The 21,851-nt window shown below is 36.8% G+C and overlaps 1 protein-coding gene across 1 annotated transcript in view; it reads right to left on the bottom strand.

Moving 5' to 3' along the window:
- TOPAZ1 (testis and ovary specific TOPAZ 1) overlaps positions 1–21,464 on the bottom strand; it is a 52,625-nt gene extending 31,161 nt beyond the window's left edge. The window contains exons 1-6 of the mRNA XM_045199715.2: positions 21,260–21,464; positions 18,252–20,700; positions 8,479–8,540; positions 7,642–7,769; positions 2,925–2,989; positions 923–1,059 (exon numbers count right to left, since the gene is read on the bottom strand). Of these exons, the coding sequence (XP_045055650.2) occupies positions 923–1,059; positions 2,925–2,989; positions 7,642–7,769; positions 8,479–8,540; positions 18,252–20,700; positions 21,260–21,464 (3,046 nt within the window). The remainder of the gene's footprint in view (positions 1–922; positions 1,060–2,924; positions 2,990–7,641; positions 7,770–8,478; positions 8,541–18,251; positions 20,701–21,259) is intronic.
- Positions 21,465–21,851: the final 387 nt, after the last annotated feature.

Raw genomic sequence — 21,851 nt, 5'->3', positions numbered from 1 at the left:
TTTTGTTATTGCAGCCTGAGCTGATGAATATACCAGGCATCATGCCCCTTATGCTGGTCTTTTAAAATGAGAATTAGGACATGGAAAAGTTTTTCCTAAAGATAAAACAAACTTTTTTAAATTTTAAATAATTTCATTTTTGCTTTGGCAGCATCAGATGTAATTTGGAGCAAGCTAACGTTTTTGCTGCATAGCTTTGCAGTCGTTTTCATTATGAAACACACATGGATTTTCAAGACAAAACACGGGACCGTCATGGGTTTGCTGCTATAGTACGTAACATCAGGTGGCACGAAGTCAGGGTGGGAAGGTACAAAGGAGTCAGGTGTGAGCTACACAGAGGATTTTATTGTTTCTGAATTCATTCCCCAATCTAGCTTATTTTTATCATAGTAGTATAGATTATCAAAAGAACTGACACAAATTCTAAAATACATTCTAAGTACTCAACTAAAATATGAAATTTTAGGTATAACCTATAATTTACTTGTATTGTCATTACCACACAAACACAGATACTTCAAAAATTATTCCATCAAAAGTACTAAGTAAAGGTGCCAAAACCTCTTTAATTTTAACATATTCTATGCTTATTTTGATTTTTTTTACTTTTTTGTTTTTGGTAGAATTTCCTATATAGTTTCTATATTATCAAAGGACATCAGAACTTTATTGTATTTTATTTTTTAAAGATTTTACTTACTTTCAGAGAGAGGGGAAGGGAGGGAGAATGAGGGAGAGAAACATTGATGTGTGAGACAAACATCGATTGCTTGCCTCTTGCACACCCCCAACTGGGGGCCTGGCCCACAACCCACGCATGTGCCCCAAGCGGGAATTGAACCAGTGACCCTTTGGTTCGTAGACCTGTGCTCAATCCACTGAGCCAACCAGGGCCAGAATTTTATTAAGAGAACAGTACCATTCATCCACGGCTTCCGTAATGTGTTTTCTTGATAAGCACTCAGATTCAAAGGTGGGAACGACAAGCACAGAGGTTTTGGGCCCAGTCCTGCTAGCTGCCATTCACCAACCAAGACCTCTGCACTTTTAGAATCTCTGCTGTGTGAGTAGAAAAACCAGAGTCAGAATTTAAATTTATTTCAAAAACATCAAAGTAATGAGAATCAAATTAAATAGAAACACAACTTAATGCTATAAATATGCTATATACTATGCTGTACACTATTATCATTCTATGATTATTCGGTATTTTTAACAGGTTGCTTCTGCCTTCTTAACTAGAAGACCAAAGCTTGTTAAGTGACTGGGGTATGGGTGGGAATGAAGTGATGGGATTAAAACTAGAGCAAAATATTTTTGATCATGCCAGACAAAAAGTTTGAGGAATAACTGGCCTAGCATTCCAATTCAGAAAAGATCATTCAATTACTCTACTAATAATGCAGTAAAAGAAGTAAATGATAAATTATTCTTCAGGACAAGTATATATAATAAACTTATACATGTACTTGAGAACTTACTTTGGGAAGAAGGTAAAAAATGTATTGTTCTTGGTTGCTGATTTAAACAGCTTAGACTATATTCTAATATGTGAGATTCTATATAATCAAATTTAGAAAAACTTAATCTGGCAGTCACTTATCTAGAAAAATAAATAACTTAAGCAAGGAGGAGGATGGGAAAGCATATCAGAACTGACAGATAGAAATGAATTTACTTTTTAGAAGACTACTCAGATATTGTATTATCTTAAAAACAATTTTAATAAGCTTTTTCAGCAGGGGTTCCTCAAAGAGAATAATGATAGTAAGTAAGAAGAGGGGCCCACACTTAATAACTTAGCATCGATAGAGATTAATTAAAAAAAAACATACAAAATACATTTACTTCTGTCCCCAACTTGGGTCATCACTGATATATGCAATCAACATAATGGTCCTCTAAATAAAGCAAAAGGAGTAACATAAAACAAAGAAGTAGGAATTATGAAATTTTAAAGATGGTCAAGCATTTCTGGTCAAATTCTTTTATTTTTGATTGGATGCCTGAAGCCCCGGTTAATATAGTGACTTGCTCAGGGTCACATTCCTGGTCCTTACGGTAGAGCCAAAGTGATGATAAAACTCTGTAGGCTCTAATGACACTTTTCAGTTTAAACAAAATACTTTCAATAGAAAAAAAGAGTTAACCCTGTCACTTTTTCTTTAAGATCTGATCTCCAAATGGCCTTGAAACATGCTGGGCTACTGGGCCAATCTAACTCTTACCTAGGCCTTTCCTTAACACAATGGTTCCCAAACTTTAGCATGTGTGCGGTCAGCTGGTGGCCTTGTTGAAACACAGATTCATGGGCCCCAACTCCAGAGTTTAGGATTCAGTGGTTTGGGGGTGAGATGCAATAATCTGCATTTCTGACGAGTTCTCCCATGATGCTGTTCCAAGGATCACACTTTGAAAACCACTGGCTTAACATAAAAGACTTAAACACATTCATCACCTGATCTGAGTGTGCTTTGCCTCAACGGCGGGATGGGTGTGGAAGATGGATCAGAGGGCCTCCACCTCTACATCTGGGGTTTGTGTGCGTTCTAGTCAGCGTGCAGTAACTCTCAGGACTAACCACTGCCGCCATGCAGAGTCCCTGCAAACCGTACTGTTCATCTGATTTCTGTCACTCGTCCCATCAAAAAGTTACATACACACTCTTCACCCTTTAATTTTATCACTATTCCTTATGCTTTCCTCAAAAATATTCTAAGAGCTCAAAAAACTTAGTGACACCTCCAAGGTAATTTACAATATCCCTGATATCTAGGTATAACTAACACATTAGTTGAATAATGCCCAGGTATGGCTTGTGGCATGGTAATCCAAGCACATACAGCGGAGAATGAAAAACACATTCAAGACAAATTATATGAATAACTGAATGCTACATAAATAAAAATTATGTTACAGACCTTTTGAAAACTTCATGCGTATTTTCTTGTTCATCTTTAGCACTCACTTTGTCTGAAAATTTGCACTGCGAAGATATGGTTAAAAAGTACAAGTGAAAAAATCTGTATTCCAGATTAAGCTACTAGGCTTACCAGATTTATTAGAATGTATTAGGCGTTAATTAAACCACTGGCTTATGGCCAACCTGGAAAACAATTCTACTGTACATTACTTAAAATACTGAATATTGATTTAAGAATTTTCACCGTTGCTTGAGAGAAAAATATAAATCAATTTTCTCAGCTGCTGATATTGCCTTTAATTGTACAAGCCAACATTTCAAATTATTATGAACAATTAAACTCATGCTTCTTTTCATTAAGAAAAAAGCTTTGAGTAATTTTTACTTTTAGGTGGTACTTATGAACATAAACTTATTTTTCATTAGAAGTATTTATATGTATTTAGGTCTTAGTTCTGCTTCTGGTCAGATGGAGCATCTTTGCTGAGGGTCACAGTGAGCTGCAAGCAGCTTCAGGGTGTCTTTGGGAGTCAGCAACATGGTGGAAGACAGCAAGACCAAAATCAAGAACTACAAGACCACCCCTCTTGACAGCTGCTTCCCCAGCCAGAACCAGACCAGGAACTGTTGGCAGAAGGACCTGGACTTCCACCACTATGAGAAGGCAATGACTGCTAAAGGGGGTGAGGTCTCCGTGTGCAAATGGTACCAGCGTGTGTACAGGTCCCTTTGCCCCACATCCTGGGTGTTGGCCTGGGATGATCACCAGGCAGAAGCACGTTTCCTGGGAAGATCTGAACTGGCTGCCCCCTGCCTGTCCTCTGTCCTCCATCCTTCTCCCAGGGAGGTGAAGAGGGACCTGGGTATATTCTACTCTGGGATCCTGAATTATGGCTTAACTAATAATAAATACTTGTTGGAAAAGTGTAAGCCTATGTGTGTAAAAGAGCTAGATGACTGGGCAGGAAGCTGAGTTGAAAGTAGTACCTGCACCAGTAAGGACTACAGAGTGAGTATTTTTTGTTTTGTTTTTAATTTTTATCTTATCAAAATCTGTCTACCTCTTTTGTGTCACTCCAGACAATAGAGTGAATGATTATAAGAAATAGCCTCAAGCCCCTGTTTGCACTAAAATTTATCTGTGCTTTTCCTTAGTTATGTGTACAATTTTAAAAACTTTTGCTAGGTAATTTTTGAGCCACATGAAAACAGTGCAATAAAAACACATAAAAAATAAATATTTATATTTATATGTATTTAAAACAATGCCATACTTAAAACATTTCACAATTAGTGTTTTGGGAATTGTGATTTTCTAACTGGGGTGGGGGAAGCGGTGGCCGGAAAATGGAGACAATTGTACCTGAACAACAACAAAAGTTATACATGCTCAAATATTAAACTTTTGGAAAAACAGGTACCAAGAAAATAACCCCTGAAATCACTCATTACTTGAGCAGAGATAACCACTTAATATCTTACTTAAATCTTTCTAAAGTCTTTTGAAGTTTATTATTTTTTACTAACATTTTTTATAGTTTTATTGAGAAATAATTGACAAACATCACTGTATGAGTTTAAGGTGTATAGCGTCATGGTCTGATTTACATACTGGAGTTGGCAAACGTAGGTTTACAGTTGTATGAGAAACACAGTTTATTCTTGTATTATTGATGAATTATTGTATTGTTTTCCATATGGACAACTGTAAACCTACGCCTGCCAACCCCTACATATGGTGCTATGATTACCATAGGTTCAACTAATATCCATCTTTTGATATAGATACAATAAAAAGAGAAAAAGGAGAAAAAAAGGTTTCTCCTTGCAATGAGAATTCATAGGGTTCATTCTCTTAACAACTAATCTTTTTTAAGGTGCATAATCATATTTTATAATGGTGCATACTACATATACTGTTAGAACCCTTAGAAAAAACTATAAAAGTCATTTGAGAAATATAAAACATTAACAAATAGAAAGACATACCATGTTCCTGGATGAGAATATTAAATATAAAGTTGTTAATTCCTCCCAAATTAATTTATACATTTAAATAACTACAATGTGAGCTTAAAGTACTCTTAGAATATAAGAACAGCCAAAAATATTTTAGATTTATAATACATCTTAGTATCTCTTAAATTGGTAGATGTGACTAAATAAAAATATTTTTATTTTCAGCTTCTTCAAGGTGAAGAGCTCCTAAACCAAATTAAAACACAAATGAAAAAGAAAAAAGTCCTGGTACATAAGACAGAGAACAAATATGTTTAATGAAAAGTTCCTATCCATAAAAAACGACCACAATCCCGGAAGAAAATCGGGCAAAGGACATAAGAAGTTGTTCACAGAAAAAAACATAAATGGCTTTTAAATATACTAAAAGATCTTAACTAGACTCATTAAGAGAAAAGCAAATGAAAACTAAAAATCATTTGTAAACACAAATACAAACAAAAGAAAACAATTTAATACTGAGTTGGTGAGTGTGCAGCGAGGACACTGGCGTTCTCATTCAATGTTGTTGCAAGTATAAATCAGAACAATCTGCCAACAATCCTACTTCTAGGAATTAGTCCAAAATGCTTGCACATGTGCAAGACACCTTATGCTCAGAATGCACATTGCAGTAATGTTTAAATAGCAAAAAATGGGAGCAATCTAGTGTCCATCATGATATAGTGGGGCTTGTTGAATAGAGTACATACATATAGTGGATAATTATATTATTAAAAAATAAGGCATCATTACATACATCGAAAAGAAACAATCTTTATTGTATATTAAGTTTCAAAAAGCAAGATAAAGAAAGGTATGGCTAACCTTTGTATAAAATTAAAAAGAATACACAATAGGTCCACTTTGAGAAATGGAAGAGTATCTCTTATTGGGCTAATCCTCCTGAAGGTAACAACTATACACTCTGGATAAAATATAAAAAAATCTCTGTCTGCAACACTGAAAACATATGAAAACAGACACAACCTGGAGGGAAGTCTGCATTTGGAAATAGGGAATGGCACTGGGTAAATGTTCTGTTTTTACGCCTTTGCTCCTGAAGGTAGGCCCTAGTTGGAACCACTTGCCAGGGACAAAGTTTGCTCTACGGACATAAAGAGCCAGAAGACAGAGTTTAGGGCAAAGTCAGAAACTGGGAAGTGAAGCTGGGAATCTGGGACTGGAGATAGGAAGCCCTAGAATCTGCTTACAAACTTCCAAATCTCTAACCAACCCTTGAACTATACCCATGTGAGGGGGACTCCAGACAGCCCAGCTTAAATAACTGAGCAAAGATTTTTCAACTGACTGCTACCACAGGGGAGTGATCTGAAGGGTGTGTTCACCCAAGTTAAAACCTAAGCATGCAATTACCCTACAGTCCAACAACTGCAGACCTGGGCATTTATCCCAGAGAAATTAAAAATAAGATTTACACAAAAACTCATACACAATGTTCATCAGTTTTATTTGTAATAGCCCCAAACTGGAAACAACTCAGATATCCTGCAATGAGTGTACAGCTAAACAAACTGTAGTAAGCCACGTCACAGACCGTTATTAAGCAATAAAGATGAACGAACAACTGACGCATGCAGCAAACTTAGTGAATATCCAGAGGATTACACTGGGTAAAAAAAATCAATCTAAAGGGGTCCCATACCGTATGATTCCATTTATATAACATTCTTGAAATGACAAAATTATGGAAATGGAGAACAGATTAGTGGTTGTCAAAATACCAAAATTAGAGGTGGAAAACATTAATGTTAGGCATGGAAGGGGTAGTGAGGGAGGTATAACTAGGGGGTAACCTATGGGAGATCTTTGTAATGATGGAATAATTCTCTTGATTGCAGTGGTGGCTACAAAAAAATCTGCACTCTTAATAAAATACACAGAACTATATATATATATACACATGCGTACTCATTATACTATCAAATTCTTGTTTCTGGTATTGTACTTTAGGATGTAACCATGAGAAAACTATGTGAAGGGTAGACAGATCCTCTCTGTACTACTTTTGCAACTTCCTGTGAATCTATAATTACTTCAAAATGAAAAGTTAAAAATATAAAGTACACTAGCATTTTAACTATCTAGGACTCAAAATTAGAATCATTAACAAATTACCACCATGGTAAACTTAAAAATCATTTTTTGGTCAAAAACAGCCAAACAGTGCGGTGTGGGCAGGTGTGTTCATAAATCACCACCTATCATGAAATGGGCAAGTGCTTTGAAAGAGTTTTCAAAAAAGCCAACACAGCCTCTCACAACAACACCAGCTGGTACACTGATACAGATGAGTTCCTAGAACACTCACCTAGTGGGGGAAGCCTGTGCTACAAGGGATCCACTCTGCAGAAGATAATTCTGTTTTTTGGGGGGTCCCCCCTCATATCCATACATAAGTATAACATTGCTAAGAAAGCATTTTTAAAAATACACAGAAAACCAGATAAAAGCAGAAAAGTGGTAGGTCAGGCCTATGTCCTATAAATCAACCTATTTATCCTCTGAAGTTCCTAAAACCCTCTTACTGTGCTTATGCAAAACATTAAGCAATATATCCCCTGGCTAAAAGAATATGATTCTTTTAGTCAATTAAAAGCAGTTACACTTGTCATCTGATGACACTGTTAAGATGAATTTCTGTATTACCACTGTTTAAACCAAAAAATAAGAAAATGCAAAATATTGCCTAGTACCTTTTCATCCAAGTCTGAACTTTTTATGTGTTCACTGAAGTCTCCCAGTTTTTCATTTTGAGAGGTCTTATTAGTAACTTCTCCTAAGGAAATGTTTGCATCTTTAAAATCATATTTTATCTCATCTGCTGAAAAGAAATAATATTCAACTGTAGAAACCACTAACAACAAAATAACCAAGTCATTCAAAGATTATTCTACAAATGAGAAAGAATTCAGATAGTCTTTTAAAGTCCAATATGAAAAATATGAAGTAGAGTTTTCAGCAAGTTACACAATTATTCCTCTTTATCAAATAGTTTTTATTATATGGTATAAAAAGCACTGGCAGTAAAACAAAACTGAGACATATCAAGATAAATTTAAGAATCCTTCTTGATCATGTCTAGCTATTTCAACATATTTTTAAAACTTTAAAGTCAAAGTAAAATTATCTTTCAAATTAATTATTTCCTCTAAAAACCTAGGTATTTAAACCAATAATTAGATGTTAACTGTAAAAAAATTTTTTAAAGAACTCAGATTTAAAATGTGATAAAACTTAAATATATATTTCAATTTCAAAATAAAACTACAAAGATTGATAAGGTCAATTATTTGTATTTTGTAGATAATGCCTAAAAAATTTATTTATGAAATAATCAAATAAAATTTCTCAAAATCTGATCTGCCAGCCAGCCAATTGAAATGAGAAAAACTGACAAACTGTAAAATATATGTTTTAGCTGACTCTAAAATGCAAAGTTTCCTATTTTAATGAATATATTTTGACTAGGCCCGAATGGAGACATGAATAGATACTTTGATATTGAATATACTGAAGATGTGAAATTTTACCTGCTGGTAAGGAAGCACAGATCTCTGACTTTGTCAATCCAGGATCCAGTACAGGGAGTTCTCTATTATAAAGCAAACAGAGCTTAAACATTATAACATATCCTATGCAGAACTATCTACTTCTCCAAACATTACATAATACTAGCCTTAGCAGCTGGTGAACACCAGTTCTCCTCCAAGGACAGACAGAGAACTACAGAGGGACTCAGAACCCAGCATTTCCAAGTAGATTCCTAATTTGGCCCTTTAACTCCATGCGCTTCAATTTTTAGGGATGCTGCCATTCAAATTTTGTTACTCAGAGAAAATCTGATGACATATACCAAGTATTTAAATTTTTTTTCAAGTATTACACCAACACAAGATAATGTTTAACTTCTACTCTCAAGTATGTGTATGTACGTATTATTGCCAATGTAAAAGGTACACGGTATGAGAGCAGTTTGAAGGCTTTTTTTGTGTGTGGTCACTGAAGACAACATATGGTCCCAAGGTTAAAGCTATGGAGATCAGAGTTAAACCATCCTGGGTTTAAATATTGTTCTACCACTTTCTGTTAACTGTGGCGAGTTTATTTAACTCCCTTGAGTCTAATCATATGTGTAAAATGAGAATACCACCTACCCACGAGGTTATTGTGAGGATTAAATAAGACACAATGTTCTTAAAGCCAATAGCATAGGCTCGACAAATGAAAACCACATGTGTAAGAGCCACTCAAAACAAATGGCCAAATACTATTCCATTTTTTTAAGTTTACACAAAAATATACAAAAGTTCATAGAATAAGCTATAATAGACACTCATAATCCCACCATTTATTCATTTAATAAATGGGTTTTATTAAACCTACCCTAAATAGCCCAGAAAAAGAAAAACTGAACACAACATTTTATATACATCATTCTTTGAAGTCTTTGGAAAACATGAAGTATTTCCCCCCGCAACACACCTTCTTTCCTAACTCATACGTCTACTAGAATATTTCCACTTCATTATTTCAAATGTCTCTCTAACTCAACATGTCTTAATTTGACCTCATGACCAGCACCCCTCCCCAATCCTGTCCCTTTGCATCAGAGAATTGTAATACTCCTCTTTAAAATGAGAGAAACGAGGTTATCATCGTTAACCCCTATCTCTGGCCTCACTCTCATGTAATTAATAAATCTGTACTTTCTAAAGCTCTCAAATCCAGTCCCACTTATGTCTGAAATTATCATGTCCTTTTGATATAAATATTACAATAGTTCCCTGCCAATTTATTCTCCACAACAGAGCTGTGATTTTTAAAATGTAAATCTAATCAGATTCTCTCGCTACTTAAAAGTCCTTCAGTGAATCCCTCTATCTCTTAGGATAAAGTTCAAACTCCTGGTGAATTCTAGTTTATCTAGGATGGTCTGTTTATGCCTGTTATCCTGGCATATTAATTATTAATACCTCCCCATTTCCATCTCAAAAGATTTCCAATTCAGAAGATAAATTCTATGGTCATTCTATTTGTAAAGCCCTTCACAATAGAGATTTCTGCACATTCTGTAGCTTCGTTTCTTGTTATTTCTGCTTTTCCATGTGACATGCTCTTCCCTGTGGGCCTTCACATAGGCTATTCCTTCTATGACAAAATTCTACTCACTGTTCTTCACCTATTGGCAAATTCCTACTCATCCTTTAGTGTTCATCTTAAATGTCACTTTGCCCAGGACACCTTTAGTATCTTGCACTTTTATCGTATTTTATTGTAGTTGCTTAATTATTTGCCTTCCTTGACAGACTAAAAGCGCTGTGAGAACAAGGCCCATGTATGTCAGCTTCTCTGTATGTACTCAATACTTAACCTCCTCCTGGCCAGACATGAGGGAGACCCAAATGAAGATGCCTCTCTCCTGTCTAGGAACTCCCAGTATAAAGGGGAGGCTCACATACAAGCAGACAAAATATATAAGAGGACCATTGGAACAAATTCCTGGAAAAACACCTCAGATGTGATTTGAAGGATAACTGAATGAAGAGAAAGGGACTTCCAGATAAAGAAACATGCAAAAGGATTCAAGTACATTACATACTGTGGAAATAGTGAGCTTCTTGCTTGTTTATCTTTCATTAGCCTTTTACCCTACTTTTTTATCCACCCCCCAACATAATTATTAAAGAGAAAATAGATGCAGATCTACTAAAGAGCCTTAAAGAGCCACACCAAGCAATTTAGACTCTATCCTCCAGTGGCTGGAAGCCACTGAAATACTGTGAGCAGCCACTGACAGATCAGTATCTATTTCACAGTAACACCATGGACAGGATATACCAAAAGAGTTCAGGAAAATTGACTAGGAGTTCATCAAAATAATCCAAGGGAAAGATGAATAAGACACTAGCAGTGAAAATTAAGATGAAGAAAAATAATGAAATAATAAGGTAATAGCATGAACAGGATTAAGTAATTCAACAAAGAACTAAGGGATGTTTCTGTGGTTTGTAATTATCCTGAAATTTATTCATAATAGGTATGATCTTCAGACATAGAGGTTATTCCTGAAAAACAAAAAATGTAAATAAGTATAGCAAGTGAATTGCTTTAATTTCCAAGTATTAGATTGTATTTTAGTATTGCTGATATAGTTTACAAGTGTGAGAAACTTTTTAGTATGAATAACTAATTGACAAGGAAAGTAAAACTGCACGTGCTACTCTTGTTACAAGTGATTTGGTTTTGTTTCCAATTTGAGACACAAGAGGTTAAATTCACCTAAATTAAAAAAATAATAAATTATACAAAATTATAATCCACATAAATGTTACAGTTTTGCATTTGTGGAGTGGAAAGTTATAGTTCTGTCTTGATGGAATGAAAGGGAAACAATGGGTAGAAGGAGCAAAAGAGGAACAGAGGTGGCTGAGGCTATGGAAGAACTGAGGAGCAAAAGAGATTTGAGAGAATAAGAGAGGCTTCTGAAGAACTACCCAGATTAGGTCATTTATCTTCTACCAGAGAATTTTTCAAGGGAGTGATGAAACTTAATGGGCTCCAACCAGGACTATTTAAAAAAAAAAAAGATTTTATTTACTTATTTTAGATAGAGGGGAAGGGAGGGAGGAAGAGAGGGAGAGAAACATCAATATGTGGTCACCTCTCTCACGCCCCCAACTGGAGACCTAAGCTGGCCCACAACCCAGGGATGTGCCCTGACAAACCGGCGTCCCTTGGTTCTTGGGCTGGCACTCAATCCACTAATCCACACCAGCCAGGGCCAGGACTATTTTTTAAAAAATAAAACAGACTAAAGTACAAAATATGGTACATCGCTTGAAGTGAGGAAAATACTGTTTTTGTAAATCTATTATTTCATACATTCATAAGTATGTACTGGACTGTAATGTAAAATGTATCTTTACCATGGGTGATTGACAACAATGTTTGAAGATGACTGCTCGAGAATTATTACTAGCAGAACAAGTTTGAAAACTATTGCCCAAGAAAAGTTCAGAATGTTATTGCTTCCTTTTGAGATACTAAGTAGCTGACTGTTGTCAATGTTCATTTATGTTCACGTATTGTTTCTGAATAGAACTGTCAAAATTTATTGGGCAATTAAACATTACAGTATCTATATCATTAGGTCGGAGGTTGCTAGCCTGATGCCATGTTGTGAGGTGCTAGGTCTCCTGATATTACAATTACTCCGTCAAGTACAGCGCCATTTATTTCAGCAGACAAGAAACAATGGTATATGTGGCTCAAAAAAGAAAAAAGTAAAAATCAGAATTACGCTTCTTTATATTGCCCCAACAGCTACTTTAAAGAGTAGGAAGAGATGAAGGAAAGGATGGAAAGTAAAATAACGTTCTGTGGCAGTCTGTAGAACAATCGAATTAAAGTTATAGAACCAAAAATGCCACACTCTCAAGCATGCTGCTTTATGTAGGTCAGACAAACTTTGGAGCAGGTTGCCCTGGGTTCAGACCTCAGTTCTGACACTAGCTGTGTATCCTTCGGAAAGTTAATCACTTTGACTCAATTTTAAATGTAGAACCAGTTTCAACCTCTGAATTATCCCATCACATGAAAAAAATATTAAATAATGTATCTAGCACAGGGTAGACACCAAATATCAGTTCTCACAATTAAGTGTAACATGTTGCACTACAGTTAAGAGTGCCTCAGAAATTCGGTGGAGAGAACGGAACAAAGTAAATTTCCTGAAAAGCAGGCCCAGGAGTCCAAATACAGGGGTGAGCAAAAGTAGATCTACAGTTGTTCATATGGAAAGGCATGCAGGTTATGATTGTAATAATATAAGAATAAACTGTGTGTTTCATGTCCTTACAACTGCAAACCTACTTTTACCCACCCCTGTAAATGAGGGAGAGAAAGAATGACTTTTACTTCTGGTGGGAACTTTCTTTTCTTTTCTTTTTTTGGTCATTTGGTATAGTACAACTGGTGACTAGGCTACTCTACAAGGCCAATCTCTTAGGGGACAAACTGAGGTTAAATCAGAATCTGAGAAGGCAAGTGGATTTGGTTACTTGGGATGATGTAATCTGCCCAGGATAGATCCATGCTGGGCATGGGTCTAATGGAACTCAAATACCTGGGTAAAAGTGACAGGCTTTTATTTTCTGTGCGTTAGTGCTAGGTATTTCCAAGAGAATTTTGTGTTCATTATTTACCAGCTCTAGAAGGTACAATGACTCATTATAGATTTAAGTCTAAGTTGCAAAGGTGGCGTCACTGATACTCATCAATCATCAGCATCAATTCTGTACTAAGTTCAAATTTTGATGCCTAACTTTCAAACCTTCTTAATGTGACATCACCCCACTTCCAAGTTTTATTTCTCACTATTCTTCAACATCTGCATAGAAAGAAAGAATTCGGTCTCCATTTACATGTATTTCAATGCTTGAGAAACAGCCTATGATATAGTAGGAACTGAAATCTTAATTCTCTCCTGTCCCTCAATGTATGAGTGACTGGGCTTACAAAGTTCTATGAGATATGAACATTTTCTACCCCAAGAAGTCCGACAGTTGAGCAGATGAGAGAGATGTAAATTATATTATCATCAAATCAGCGCCGTAAGTGAGGTAGCAAAAGTTGCTGTGGGAATAGTGGCTCCAATCTTTATCTGCAAAAGTCAGGCAAGACTTCATAATCTTCCCACACTACCATATCCATATGTATCTATACCTTTTGGCCCACATTTTCTTCATTATTTCTCTTCTCATGCCAAACTTTTTTTCTTTGTCCCCTTCATTAAGCTAAATCAATCCAAACTTCCTGAATCAGTACAAATTTTGGCTTTTCCAAGATGCCCTTTCATTCTACTTTTCTAAACTACTAGTATTCTTGGTACTTCAGTTTATACATCTTTGTTCCAAACATATTAGTTCCCCCCACCACCCTAGCTATATAATAATTCCCTTGACTACTTGGCAGATTCTTAAAATCTCAATAACCCACTGTATAGTATCACTCAACTGGTATTTTAGCACATAATATAATTGTGATTGAAGATAATTCTATGTTCTAGTACAAATAAACTGTCCATCACTGACTATTACAGACATTCTCAGTTCTCCAGCTATACAGGCTAATACAAAATTTTTACAAATTACATTTCCAAGCTCATCAGTTCAAGTTCTAATGAATTAATTCTAACACGCTTCTAATGCTTTGGGTTTTAATATGAACTTTCCCCACTGTGCAGACTGACAATGAATAAGCATTCTAACATAACTTAAAACACTTAAAACATTCTCCCTAACCACGTCTGAGAATACTTCTCCCAACAATGGAATCAACTCAAGTTTGTCTACCTGTTTTGCCAGTAACAGGCAGTCCAGATTTCTGATGCTGTTTGGGCCTAGCCCTCCACCTTCAATTTCTATTTCTGTAAAACAGAAACTCATTCTAAGAGGCTTCAACCTCTTCGTGTTTTAGAGTGAGGAAAAGGAAGTATATGAACTAACAACTGATTGCTAAAAGGGAAAGAGCTAAAATCTGGAGTTATATTCTAAGCTTCATTCAGTTTTAGAACCATTAACAACTTTTTGCACAACTACTGGCAGACCCACTGGTTCTCATACCTCAGATTTTTTCATGTTAAGGTTTACCCTGGCATTATGGTTGACTGTAAAACTCATTCCCAGTGTAGAAAAAAAGAAAATATTAAAATAACTTTTAAGGATAGTTCAAGTTTATTTAAAAACCAAAACTTCAGAAGCAGATATGAAAGAAAAAGAGGAGCCAATAAAAGTATAATTGGTGTTTTTGAAGTGAAGAAACATGAAACACTGATTCGAAAGAACATATGCACCCCTATGTTCATTGCAGTATTATTTACAATAGCCAGGATTTGGAAGCAGCCCAAATACCCATCAGTAAATGACTGGATTAAAAAAACTGTAGTATATTTATACAATGGAATACTATTTGGCCATAAAAAGAAGGAAATCTTACCTTTTGTGGTAGCATGGATGGACCTGAAGAGTATTATGCTAAGTGAAATGAGCTAGCCAAAGAAAGACAAATACCATATGATTTCACTTATATGTGGAATCTAATGAACAAAATAAACAAATAAACAAAATAGAAACAGACTCATAGATATAGAGAACAGACTCTCAGCTGCTAGAGTGGAGGAGGAGTTAGGGGACTGGGTGAAAAAGGTGAAGGGATTAAGCACAACAAACAAACAAACCCCAAAACTCATAGATACAAGCAACAGTATGATGATTATCAGAGAGAAAGGAGGTTGGGGAAGGTAGAAGAAAGAGTTTGGGTGGTGAACACACAATACAATATACAGATGATGTATTACAGAATTGTACACCCGAAAACTGTAGAATTGTATTAACCAGTGTCACCCCAATAAATTCAATAAAATTTTTTTAAAAGTATATAAAAGAAGAAAAATGAAGTTCAAAGACAATAGAAAAATTGTCTAAAGTAAATCTGAATCAAGCCAAAATGGTTCACCTTGTCCTGGGAAGACCAATACATAATTACCCCTACCAAGAAAGAAAGCAGGAAGGGGAAAAAAAAGAAGGCGGTTCAGAAAGGGGTGACAGAGAATTAGTTTGGTCTCAGACTTTTCCACTACAAAACTCAAAGCCAGAAAGCAGAAAGAATGGCTACATAGTTGAGGAGGAAAAATGTAAACTAATAATTTTATACCCAATTTGCTCTTAGCCTACAGTCACTCTATGTACCCAAGATCCTAAAGAACACAGCAATCATGAACTCTTCTTGAAAAAAACCTACTCTGAACTCTAGCCAACTAAGAAATGAATCAAAAGCGTCAAGATTAGAGGAAAGTCAAAGGACTGGTGGTGAGGACTGAATCAATTTCACAGAACTAAAAGTAAGTGTCTTTGAAATTAAGATTATTGAAGATAATGGAATTGGCACAAGGTTTACCAATATAAAACAAAAAAAAATTAACAAAAACGTGGGGGACAAGATTGGGAGAAAAACTGAATATGTATTATTTGTTTATTTTTTCGTATCAGGAAAGCAAATGCTGCTGTCTGAAGTTAGAACACAATTTTTAAAAGTCATAACAAAACTCAAACTTATAAACTCTTTTATTAAGAGCCTTTCAGGAACTAATTTCTTGTGGTAAAGAAGTATATTGATTCAGCAATTCCTTTAAGGAAATTTTTTTGAATGTTTCATTTCAGTCCCCCCTCCACCCATGAAGTGTAAATAAAGTTAAATGTTATTACTAAAAAGATGGCATGATCCAATTGTTCTAAAATTGTATTCAGATATATGCCTAGATAGATGTCTGGAATGATGCATACAAATTGTTGGCAATTAATTTGCTATCTGGTGTGGTGGAATTCCATCTCTTCTACACTTTGATGTAATGAAAATGTACCATTTTTACAATATCAGCCATTATTCTAAAGCAACAACAAGAGAATAAAAAATAAACTACCTGCCCAATTCACAACATTTCTCTATCTTTGGCAATAGCTCATTGTTGACATCTTGTTAGCTAACAGAAATGTTTGCTCTTGAATGCAGGATGTGCTCTAATTTCCCTTTGTATTCCTCAAAGGAAGCATGGTATATAAGCATGGTTAGAATCATCTTCACCACCTGTCATTGAGCCCTTACTACTTACCCAGTGCCATGCTAAAAACTTTCCCATCCATTCTTTGATTTAATCTTTACAATCCTGAAGCAAATTATCTTCCCTTTTCACAGTTCAGGTAAAATAATCTGCCTAAAAGATCACATAGCTATTAAAAGGTGAAAGATTTATAAAATCCGAAGAGAAACCAGATCACATAGCTATTAAGTGGCAAGGAAAAAAAATTTAAAAACCTAGGTGAGACTATAATGGTCAAGCTCTTAACCACTAATTTTTTTTTTTAATCTTCACCCAAGAATATGTTTATTGATTTTAGAGAGAGTGAAGGGTTGGTGGAGGGGGGGTGGGAGGGAGGGGGAAGGAGAGAGACAGAAAGAGGGAGGTGGGGAGAGAGACAGACAGACAGAGACAGACAGACATTGATCAGTTGCCTTCTGTCCCAACCTGAGATCGAACCCACAACCTAGATATGTACCCTGACCAGGGATCAAACCTGCAACCTTTTGGTGATGGGATGACTCTCCAACCAACTGAGCCACCTGGTCAGGGCTTAACCACTAATTTTAAAGACAGGCCTGGGTTCAAATCCAGATTCTGTTACTAGCAGTGTGACCTTGGAGAAGTAACAACTTGCCATCTTCATTTTTTCCATCTTCAAAATAGGCAGATTACCATCATACTTCATTACATTGTTAAAAATAAATGATCAAGCTCCTAGTCCTCCATTTGACACATAGAAAGTACTGCATGTGGTGATAAATTACAAGTTCTTATAACACCAAGAACATCAAGACTATGGCATCAAAAAAGTAACTAAAATTTATAAATACTAGAGAGACTTAAATCATGTACCACTGAATCTTAGTGGAAAGTGTTTTCATGTTTCCTTTTGAGTTTGTTCACAGAACACTATAATATTCAAGTATTATAACATATAAATATAACTTAGAGCTTGGAGAATTATACAAGTTTGTAAAATGTAACATACTATTAAAGAATACTTGGGCCAACTCAGAGTAGCTCAAGACTACTACTTGCCTCCATTTAAAGTTGCACCAGGCAAACCTGCCCTCATTGGGGCCTAAATCATCATTTAAAACCATAACCTTAAAATCACAAACAATTTTACTCTCTTTTCTTCTGAAAATTAGTCTAACTTCCGATTTTACTTCCTAACTACTTCAAATAAACTTTTCCAAGACTTTTGCAAGACTTCTCTGTTCCCTCAAAAATGAATTTTTTTATCTAACAAAGAAGTCACAGAAAATGGGTTAAAACATACAGCACTATTCTTAATAAGTAACTTGGCTGAAATAAATGTATATCTGCATATTGACAATAATTAAAGAACACATGAAAATAAATTTAATTGACTTAGAAGGAAACAATCTCAATAATTTAAAAAGCCATTTACTAAACCACCATTTTGACAGTCAATCTGCTCCATTATGATTTCCAACACATATATAATTGTTTTATTTCAATGATAAGTTTTAGCAAAATGACATTTCCCTGTCTCAGCAATAGTATGCTATATCATATTTAATAAATGGGTTAAAAATAATGGAACTTCAATGATTACTGAATAAATTAGTGACACCTAAGAGAAGAAAAGTGCTTTTGAAACTTCCTCAAGTACCAAGAGGCACACTTGTACATGCATACCTTAAGTTATCACTTGGTTCTTTCTTGGGGGGAAGGTCCACATTCTTGGAGTCTGTTGACTGGTGCTCTTCAGCAACACTGGGCTCCTGGCTTATCATGGGGACCTCTGAAGTAAATGAGAGCTCCCCTTCATTGGAAACTCCAAAGAGGTCTGGGTCATCTTGAATTACATCAATTAAGAGGACATCATCTTCATATGCTTTAAGAATATCTGGAATAACTTTAATATCTGAAAAGTCCTTAGTTGTTTTTCTGCCACTAACTTCAGAGGAAATTTTTTTGAATGTTTCTTGTTCACTAGAGCAGAAGGCAGGACTTTTCTCTATATACGCAGGATCACAAAAAAAAGTATTATTTTCGATTGTAAGAGAAACAGCTTTCTTATTGGAAATGATATTGCCTAATTCAGAGATGTAGTTAGAAGGTTTATTAGTATTATCTTGCTTTAGGAAACTTGAAGAAGTACTACAGGAATTCTTATTGCAGTATGAGTCAGAACTAGCTTGTCCTGGAGTGACACTATTTTGTATGTTCAAAGATTGAGGTCCTGAAGTTATTGTGGAGATGGTCTCTTTATTCTTGTTCTGTCTTACCTCTGTTCCAGATAGATTGTCAAGAAGCTCTAGAGGACTATATGCTTCTCTCTCTGATGACTTGGCATTTATTTTTCTTTTTTCTGTTTTATTCTTGAGTAAAGGAATTTTAAAATTAGTCAGCCGTCCTGTGTTCAATATTTTAACCAAGTCTGGAACCACAAGTGTTGGCTTAGCAATACATGCTTTTCGCTGAATAGTTTTGCCCATAGAGTTATTTGCCTCCTGACCATGCTGGGAGGCCACTGTCAAATTAAGTTTTGTTAAAGTCCCTTTATCTTTTTTTTTACTTCCTATTAAGTTTTGAGTCACATTAGTTAGCTGAGTATCTTCAGTTGTATTAGAAACTACCTCTGACCCACTACTGCTCGGTTCCTCGGACTTCATCTTTTTATTAGCATTGATTATAAGTTCCTTTGTAACCTTTAAAGTACGTTCTAGCGCAGAGACTACTTCAGAGGCTGAAGACAAACAATTTAAATTAGAATCCAATTTTTCTTCACTTGAAGAGTCACCATTTGTCTCTTTTATGGAACTTTGTACTGATAATCTGGAGTCAGTTACGTGAATTTGATTTGTTTGCTGTTTAGGAAAATCATCTTGCCTAAAACTTTCCCCAGAACTAGGATGAGAGTAATTTGATTTTGACATGGAAGCCTTTTTCCAACACTGAGCAGATATTCTAGCACATGAATAACAAGGCCAAGTTCTTTTACCTGTCATTGGAATTGTTCTGTGACAGCTGAACTTTGATTCTTCAGTTTCATTTAAGTCTTCCCATGATCTCTTTTCAACAGAATGGTAATTACTAAGTGATTTCACTGTTGAGCTTTTCACCGACTTAAAATATTCTTCTGGCTCCATACTTTTACATCCTAAGGACTCTGAAACGCTCTTTGTTTCTTCTTTCAAAAGTGGCTCAAGGGTTTTCTGAAACATAGTATTTACATGATGATCAGGACTTGTGTCTTTTCCTTCTATTTCTGGAAGGCTTGATAAATGATCCATTGCAGAGAGTGTATTATGGTTTACTTTTCTCAAATCTTTTAAAGTTTCTGCTTCTTTGCCTTCAGCACCTGTTTGGTTTTCTTGTAACAGCAACTCAGACTTGTTATATACATTAGGGAAGTTCATCTTGATAACCATTTTATCTCCTTTTTCAAACATCTTCATCTTTTTCCTGGGTTTTCTCCCAACATTGCTTTCCTCTACTGAGGATTTATTTTTTTCATTTTGAAGGCAGGGAAGCAAGCCATTATTTTTACTTTGGTATAAATCAGTTTCTCCAAGCAATAATTTATTTACTCCCATTAAGTTTTCTTCAGTTTTTGAAAGCTGAGGAATACTATTTGTGTCCCTCTTATCTGGAAGATTCCTAAGGTTTTCTTTCCTCAACTCTGAGGAATCCTCTGGTACATGCAGACATTCAGCATCAGGTTTATATGTCAGGTTATTTTCATCATTACAATCCTTGGAATGGGGAAAGCAACTGCAATCCTGTAATTTTAAAATGGAATTATTTTCTGTTGCAGGTGGCAAGCTGTTACAAGAATATTTCGAAGTATTCTTGTACAGTTCATCTTGGCATCCAACCTTTATATTTTGTGTAGTGTGATTTTCAGTTATTTTGAAAGGTGGGCTTTCTAAGCTTCTGAGTTTTTTAATTCCAATTCTTCTTTTAATGCCATCTACCAGAACTTCCTTACCCAAAGACTGCAAGACAGCTGTACTTTGAAATTCACCACACTCCACTGTTTGGAAAGATTCCGAACTGGTTAATGATTCCTTTCTTACCAGGTTAGTCCCTGGCTGTGGATCATTGCTCGAGGCTCCAGTAACTTTTCTTTTTTCCTTGGCTGATCAAAACGACAAAACATACCAGAAAAGATTTTATGTTGAGGTGGAAAAAGCGATACTACGTCAAATTAAAAAATGTGATGTCATCCATTTTTATTCCCCTTGAAATTTTCCTAATTTCGGGTAAGGAGCTACACACGAACCTGTATAAATTCTAAGACAGCTGAATACCCCGAATAACCTTGGGCATCACGGTCACTGAACATTAGCCAAAAATGGATCACTAACAGGAATTCCTTTTATGGGAATTCGGACTAGGAGCTCCTAAATGAGCACACACCTGTCTTACCTCTCTCCTGGTCATCACGAAAGCCCATGCTGATTCAACACTAGCGGTCAAACAAAGATGGAGGGGGCTGAGGCGCAAAGGCTAGAGAGGGAGTGACCCCTGGCCCTGTCTGCTTGCTGTCTGCCTTCTCGTTTGCAAGGGGAGCTCGGCCTCCTCTGCTTCCAAGCCCCGCTAGGCCCACAGGTGCTTGGTCCGACCTGCCCTCCCACTCACCACCCACCCACCCACTCGCCACCTTGCCGTGGCCTTCCCAGCCCCGGACGCCTCACCTGGCGTGTCATTTTCCACCTCCTCTCTCTCACAGGCCCGGGCCACCATTCTCCTCTTCTGCCCGCTCTCCTCTTGCCGCCCGGCTTCAGGGCCGCAGACTCCCGCCTCGCTGGGTTGTGGCCGCCGACCTCGCTTCCTCAGGCCTCGCGTATCGCCCCCACGCATGGAGGACGTCGTGGAGCCTGAGAGCGGTGGCTGCCGCATCAGCTCCTGCCCGCCCGCCCTGCCTGCTGAGGAGCCCACGGTCCGCGCGAAGGCTGCTCTCGGCGTCAGGGTGCGGATGCCCGCCCGTCTGCCTGCCTGCTCCTCGCCCACCACCTAGGGCCGACCGGAAGCGGAAGTGGACAGCCCGGCCTGGCCGGGGCAGGCGCGCGGGGCGCAACGCGTGGAGGAGCCGCTGGCGCCCTCTCGGGCTTCACACCGTAGTGAGGGCTCCCCGAGGTCCCTGCGGTCTCGGAACCATGCGGGGCTCTCGTCCCACCTGCTGCGCCGTCTGCCCGCCTGCTCGGAAACCCCACTGTCAGCCAGGGGCCGCTAGCTGCACCCGGAGCCTCCGGAGGCCCCATTCCGTCTGCCCTCCCGGTAGGTTCA

Source organism: Desmodus rotundus, chromosome 8 (genome assembly GCF_022682495.2).
Source record: "Desmodus rotundus isolate HL8 chromosome 8, HLdesRot8A.1, whole genome shotgun sequence".
Classification (NCBI taxonomy): Eukaryota; Metazoa; Chordata; class Mammalia; order Chiroptera; family Phyllostomidae; genus Desmodus; species Desmodus rotundus.
This window is presented reverse-complemented; position numbering and strand designations above follow the sequence as displayed.